Source organism: Amblyomma mixtum, chromosome 2 (assembly GCF_055824585.1).
Source record: "Amblyomma mixtum isolate Tamu chromosome 2, ASM5582458v1, whole genome shotgun sequence".
NCBI lineage: Eukaryota > Metazoa > Arthropoda > Arachnida > Ixodida > Ixodidae > Amblyomma > Amblyomma mixtum.
Genome location: NC_143013.1, coordinates 36,865,097 through 36,872,840, shown reverse-complemented (window position 1 = coordinate 36,872,840; position 7,744 = coordinate 36,865,097). Strand labels below are relative to the sequence as shown.

Below are 7,744 nucleotides of genomic sequence, written 5' to 3'. Positions count from 1 at the left end.
TGCCCACAACTTTGTATTTCGCGCAACTGAAAAATCGTCGTCGCCACGCGTGGTTAATGCGACAGCGCTAAGGCTTCCGTTCTGCAGAAAATCCGGCATCGTCGTCGTCGTCGGCGTCATCGGCGTTGTAAGCGAAAAGTCTCCGGAGAAGCAACCCTAGGAAGCCACCCAGGTCACGTGACCTTGTGACGTCATCACAACCTGCCCACCAGAGTTTGAGCAAACTGCCCACCGTGGCACGTGTTAGTTAAATTAATGATTGGTCGCGAAAGGTTGCTCGGGAAGAAGAGCATGTCGCACAAGCCCCACCGGCGGCAGCACCCGCCATCGCAGGGCTGTGGCGCTTCGCTTAACCGCTCTGCAACACAGCCTCAGGAGGAATATGAGGACTCCAAGGGACCTATGAATGTAAAAAAGAGAATGACCAATTCCGCTTTTAGGGGCATTAACCCATTATCGATATCGCGTCATACCCTTAAGGCGGAGCTTGTCTCCTCTATATTTTTTATGTCGGAATCTGACGATCATTGCCTTGTTTTTCACCAAACAAGTTTATTTCGACGCGGATGCTGTCTAACGGTTTTGGGGAGTGCATTCGATAATTCGGCCATCGGATAATTCGGACCATTTTTTCCAGTTCTTGAAGTTTTAATGAAAAAGATTTTACTGTCTATAATTCCTGAAAGGATTCAGTGAATGGTCTCGCTGGGGAAATAATCTCCACTTAATTCATATTTTTGTTCTAGAAGACAAGAATTGTGTTATTTTTTTGTTAAGCAATCTCAGTTATTGAGACAGATCGGATACTGAAGTGCATGCCAGCAAAAAAGGAGATTCACAGAAGCAAATCATAACTTTCATCGTATACTCTATAGGTCAACTTGCACGCATCTTTGTTTAGATATTAGCATGTTGACACTATCCGTGCTAAAAAAAAAAAAAAAGACGAATGCATTATCGTGCTTTCCTAGAAGTTTCCAGGAAAGTCAAATATTTTGTGCGGTCTTCAAAGACTGGACTCCGTCAGAGTGGCTGTTTCATGAGGAGGCGTTTCAGTATGTGATATAGTGAAGACTAAACATCAAATAGTGCGCCCCATTTTCAGAGGCCTCTTTTGGAGCCCTTTTTTGGAATATAATGATTCCCTCTGCGTTATAGCAATCTGGCTAATACTGGTGCTGCCGTGGTGTTTGCTGTTGGTTATCGCTGTTGTTGGTTACGATACTTGTTCTGCGTGGCGAGACCCCCGTTTGGCAACTCCATCACACCCTTGGCTGATAGAAACTTAAGAAAAATTCTGTTTGACAGGACCAAGTACAACAGGTCACAGCAAAGACTGTAGAGCAAGAAATATTTGCCGGAAAACTTTCTATCCTTCAAACATAAATCTAAATACTCATTGACAAACTCGGACATAACAGAACATGAATATACAACATATGACAGCACAGGAGATAATGACCGACTGCTTCACACATTATAGACAAGGTACACTAACGAGGATAGCTGAGGTGGGAGTTATAATACAAATTAAATAAAAGCAGAGGTGTATACAAGTTGTAAACAACAAGCCATGCGCCACATGTCGGTCTAGAAATCTTTAAAAGGAAATGGATCGGAAAGCTAATTTTATGCATGGCAACGTCTAAGCATTAGCAAGCGTTAAGACTCCGTGACTGGCCAGGCCCACCTCAATCAGGTTATGCCAGTCCCACACAGACTTTCATGTCACCACTTATGTAAAATATCACTTCATGCTTTCGCTTATACACGTAACGACATTCGTGCACTGCTCGTCGTAACGCTGAAATATTTAGCATATAGCGCTATACCGTGAACCACTACCACCACCACCAGTCGCCAACCACGGATGCGCATTAGCGGCTGGCGGTGGAGATTGTGGTTTACGGTAGCGCTATGCTAAAACTTTCTACTAGCCGCAATGATCATCCCGTTTTTATCATACTATCCGTTATGACAACCGTGCACAGAAAAGACACAGCGACTGTTGCTCTGTCCGACGTAACCATGAACGTTAACGCAACAATAGCTTTCGATCTCCTATCACGCAGGAGACACGTTCTTTCCCCCTTTTCCTTTTTTTCTTTGCTCTCTGCAATAGTTTGCACGGCCGGAGGAGTCAGGATCCCGCGGTGTTACAATGTGCGGCGTGACCCTCCCCCCGTCAACACGTGGCTGTGTCGCTGGACGCGGGCAGTCCAAAGGAGAGTCCGCGTAGTTGGTCCTCAGTGGTACTTTGGCGCATGGTTGTACTCCCAGTAATGTTCGCCGTAGCCACCGTGTTTGTCTCCCCAGCGCTGCTTGGTGCGGAAGTGGGGCCCGTGACGAGTCTCGTGCCGCTCCTGGAAGTGGTACGGGTTGCCCTTGCGGTAGCCGAACTCGTAAGTGTTGTAGCCTGGGACACGGGCGTACCTGCGACCAAACGAAGCTCGGCTGAGGCTGTAGGCACTCGCTCAGCATAAGGGCGAGGCGCTTTTAGGCGTGCACGCTACGACAAGTTCTCGCGCATCTCATTGTTACGTCGCTCACATACGAACTGTAACAAGTCATCAGCCACACGATGGCAGTCTTTGGAGTGGAACTCGATAGCATTAAATTTCACATTTGTCGCAGCTTCTGTTACAAGTTCTTTGAGTGTTTGTGTCAATTTCTTTGCAATTTTCGGCCCATCAACCGGCATTTTCGAACTGCTAGCTGCACTATAAGCGATGCTGTGACGATGCCGACATTTGCATATATCCTTTTTTTTTCTGATTTTTGATTTCGCTTCTCTACCTAGGTTGCTGCCTAGAAACTGTGTTGCTCACAACCCGGTGGGCAGGCTGTGATGTCACAAAGTCACGTGACGTTTATCGGCCTATCATTAATCGCCACCTGCCATGGTGAACAGGTTGTAATGACGTCACGGCATCGCGTGACTTCTCTCGACCAATCAGGGAATTTAGTCTCGGTCATCGGCGGTGTTTTGGTGTGACGACAACTTTAATGCTATTGCATTAATAAATACTCGCCAGGCTCTTCCAGTCAGGGATCGAATTATCGACAAAGCTTTTTTCGTTTCCTCTCTGGTTACAAATGCTAGAGGCCCGTGCACTGTGCGATGTCAGTGCACGCTAAAGAACCCCGGGTGGTCGAAATTTCCGGAGCCCTTCACTACGGCGTCCCTCATAGCCGGAGTAGCTTCGGGAGGTTAAACCTCCATAAACCATAAACCTATCCGATTACAAAACGCGAAAGCCACGGCCACGCTGGAACCCGTGAACTCGTGATGAGTCGCCAAAGTCCAGCAACCAAACACTATAAGCCACAGCTGCCGGTCTCTTTTCTGATGGGTATGTGACGTTACAGAGAATCAACTGCTAAAGTATTTAGTAAAGCACACTCGGGCACAATGAAAACTTTAGCTTTATTTCGATGTAGTTAAAACTCTTTGCTGCAGTGTCCCTAAGCTCGGAGGCCTTCGCAGAAGAGTCGTCACTCGCTGATAGGCGCTGTCTCTGCATATATATAGTTTTCAATATAGAAGCTTGACCACTTCCGAAGGGATGGCGGTAATGATAAGCTTCTTACTGCTTCATTACCGTAATGCTAATTCGATAATAAAGAGAAAGGGCCTGCAGCTGAGTGCTAATCTTTCTGAGGGTTTGTTCCCTCGCTGCACGGTTTTGCATGATGACCGTTGCATGATGACCGATGACAATCGTCCTATGTTAGGACGAAATTCTGCGAGACATCGTGAGTATAGAGCTGCTCGTGGGCTGCACTTCTAAAGTGCTGGCCACACGCGCGTCAGGCCCAGCCTGCTCGGCGCGATGTGAGTGCACCAGAAACGGACAGCTGTTTGTTGGCCTAAATGGTGGTATATTCATATCTCCAAGGCCCTTCACTCATTCCAATACGGTTTCTCCCTCCCTTCATAGGCACAGTCTTGAAAACGGGCTCTCATGGTTTCGCGTTCACTTCCTGGTTCGGGCTCGCTGCTATATAGGCGATTTCCTGATCCAGCTGCGAAATGCAGAGAACCACTGACGTGGCCCAAGCCTTAAGCCGAATCGGCAGCTGGCCGGATACTGAGTCCTACCCACAAGCCATGCCGGACATTTGTTTTCGGGTCGGTCCGAGACCATGCACAGCTCTGTAACTGCTAGCACGGGTAGGCATCTCAAGAGCATGTAAGAACTCTGGGGCTTGCAAGAACTCTGCTGAAGCCCATTTCACTCTGTCTTTAAGGCTTTCGGGCTTACACCGATCAACATTGGTTCTTGCCCACTGACGAGGAGTAAACTCTTCAGATGGTGGCTTGCCAAGTACTGCTTTGGTTCCTGAGGACGTCGTGCTCATGTGACACATTGAAACCTTGCCGTACGCTTCTTACTCCATCCATCTTTCTCTTTTACATCCCCTCTTCCTTTTCTCCCGTGGCATACAATGTAGCCAGCTGGAACAACCTTCTGGTTGACCTCTCTGCCTTTCTTCTGTCCCCTTCTCTCTTTTCGTGGAGTTTTGCATGAATACATAATTTTGCAGAATCAACAGAAATCCTGTGCCAACTCACTGAAAGTATCCGCCATAGCCTCCATGGCCCCCGCCGTGACCACCACCGTGTCCGCCACCATGGCCGCCACCGTGACCACCTCCATAGCCGGTTGCCGCTGCTGACGGCTCCGCCTTGGCTACCGTTTCTGTGGACGTGCCTTGGACTCCGGTTGACTCGGCCAGGTACGTGACACCCGAAGCCGCCGCTGGCCGCAGGGCTGCCTCCGGCTGGACGAAGTTCGCACTCTCCGACGAGCTCGCGTACTGCCTGGACGGTGCTCCGTACCGCTTGGCGACGGCTTCTTTCTCCGGGTCTGCGGCGACTCGTATCGACTGCGTCAGGACAGCCTCGCCTTTCCAGTCGTTAGCGGCGAGCAACAATTTGGCTTTGCTTCCCTTGCTGGCGGTACTGCGGACTGCGCCCAGCACTACGGCCAACACCAGTGCCTGATGCGGACAAAAATAACAACGCCAGTGGTCACAAGGGATAATAACCCTTTGGTTCTCCGTTCTACACCAAGGCGAAGTGGTCGCAGTAACTGCCCCTTCTCACGGTAGCACATTCTCGGGTGATGTATTAATACATGGCACAGATGGTACATTTTTATTGCTCAGCAGATGAACACGACATGGCTTCCCTCTCATTGGTCCTAACGTCATCACGCGGTGACATAGTGATGACGTCTGTGAGTAATATGCATACAGCACATTTACTAAACGGCTACATGGCCTCAACTTTCGGTCAGGAAAAATGCTACACTACCTTCCCCAGTACTCGCAACCATCCATCGCGCTCGTATACATACTGTTTCCGTACAGAGACCCTAATTTGCTTACACTAAGGAAATTCTGAACGCCAAGACGTGTGCAGACTTCCAGGGACATCTTGCAATGAACAAAGAACTCAAGCTATGTACTTTTATATGTATGCAGCCACATATATAAAAGATTTAGTCACGGACCCTTGGTCTCGTGAAACCTTAAATTTCCTTCTTAACCAGCGGGACAACCATGATGCTCGGCTGTTGACACGAAAGACGCGGGTTCGATCCCGGCCGCGGTGGTTAACCACCGCGGCCGGCATTTACATGGCACCGCGGCATTTACATGGAGGCGCAATGTTATAGAGGCCCGTGTACGTTGCGATGTGATCATCATTATCAGCAGCAGCCTGACTACGCCCACTACAAGACAAAGGCCTCTCCCATATATCCCTACAATTACCCCGTCCTGGGCAAGCCACAGCCACCTTATACCCGCAAATTTAATCTCATCCACCCACCTTGCTTTCTGACAACCCCTGCTACGATTGCCTTCTCTTGGAATCCAGTCCGCTACCCTTAGCGACATAGGTTATCTTGCCTTCGCCTTACATTCCCTGCCCAATCCCATTTCTTCTTCTTGGTTTCCACGACGATGTGATTAACCCGCGTTTGTTCCCTGGCCCACTTTGGCCTCTTTCTGCCTTCTTGTCAGTGCACGATGAAGAGCCTCAGACTGTCGAAATTATCCGCAGCCCTCCATTACGGCGTCCCTCATAGCCTGAGTTGCTTTGGGACGTTAAACAGCATAAACTGTAAACCATAGACCGTAAATTTCTGTGGGCACCGCCGGAGTGGCACATCCTGTGGGCGCTCGGCAAGAGCTATAGAGAGGCCACGAAGTAGTGAGACTAAAGCTTACTCTATTTCCCGACGCTTTTCCTGCGAAACTCTGAAGTCCACGTGTACATCAATTAGTTATGCAATGACTTTCAGGCATAGGCTTCACGACTTTAAAGGTTTTTCGGGTATAGCAACATTTTCCCTTCAGCAGTTGGTTATGTCTTGAAATGAAGCATATATTACTACGGGTGGTATTTATCGGTTTAAAACACACCTATTTTTGCCTGCACAGGGACGTCACATATTTGATCCAAAAATACCAAGAATCCAACCTTGAAAAATAGTATTTTCCGAGCCAAATAATCGAAAATTCTGTCTTCAAGAAAAGACCCAAAACATTCCGTCGAATTTTCAAAACTAAATACCGAAATGACCAAACCCCTACATGTGACACGAAATGCCTGTCCCCTCCTTTGCCTTGTGTAGCATCTGCTTTAGGTTATGTCGCCTTTCCGAGCTGCAAACGCAAAACACTGCACGATACAATTCATTAGACGCTGGATGTACAATTCGCTCTGCCTATGCCTATTTAATGATGATGATGAATTTTAATGGCGCTGTGGAAGCTTGGTCCAAGAGCGCCACAGTATTTCGCTGAACGCAGGGCGGGGTCAGATGCTCATTTTCCAAGCATTTCACAACAGCGACGCCGCACACCAGGTTATAGGGGAAAGCTTGTACCCATGGATAACCAGTAGGTATCCGCCGCCACTGGATATCGATCCCCTCACCTCTCACATACGAAGGGAATTGTCAAACCGCCAGGCCTTCACTGCTATATTATTACGCCTATTTTAATCCCCATTTCGGTCTCTTTTAAAACTGTTGCGTGTAACCAGCTTTCTTTGTAGTACTCGACTCTATAGCTTAGGGCTGTTTAAAGCTACATTCGAAAACTGAAAGGAAGGCTGTGGTTACCTTGGCAACAATCAAGACGAGCCTGAAAACTAGCTACAGCCGCGACTATAGCAGGCGCTCTATCCTGAACTATAACGTGGCGGGAAACCTCGTTTGCTCTTGATTATGAAAAATTATTACTTCATGCAGAAATAAATGAGGAGCATTACCTGAACCACCCACATAACCACTGCCAGACACGCTGTCACGCCTGGAACCTCAGCCAGCTGCACTGATCGCTGAAGCCACTGCCGACTGATCGAGGAAAAGCCTGACAGGCATCTTTCTTTTATACGGGGCCCTATGCTTCGCTGCTCGTGGGCCCTGCGGCTCACGGCTTCTCCGCGTCGTCCTAAACCGAGCCTGGCTCCGGCGGGGACGGGAATGAAAGCCTGCATCGATGGTGCGTAAAGCTGCCTTCGCTTCACCGCCAGCGGCTTCTGTTTGTTCTCCTTTTTTTCTTAAGCGAGAGGAAAACGAGCTCCGAGTTACTTTTGGCAGGCGCGCTTACGCTTCGCTGCTTTCTCTCGCAACTCCCCGCTTCGTTCTTGCCATGCGAAAATCGAGTAATATGTACACGAGAAAATTTCCTTCGTACACGTCAAGTCAAAGCGCTTTTGTTTGCT

General features: G+C 48.6%; 1 protein-coding gene across 1 annotated transcript; it reads right to left on the bottom strand.

Moving 5' to 3' along the window:
* Positions 1-2,246: 2,246 nt before the first annotated feature.
* On the bottom strand, positions 2,247-7,303 carry LOC149359000 (uncharacterized). Its single transcript, XM_089567603.1, has 3 exons — positions 7,289-7,303; positions 4,577-5,004; positions 2,247-2,433 (listed from the first exon to the last, which is right to left on the bottom strand). Exons 1-3 carry the CDS (start codon positions 7,301-7,303, stop codon positions 2,247-2,249), a joined length of 630 nt encoding a protein of 209 aa, XP_089423729.1.
* Positions 7,304-7,744: the final 441 nt, after the last annotated feature.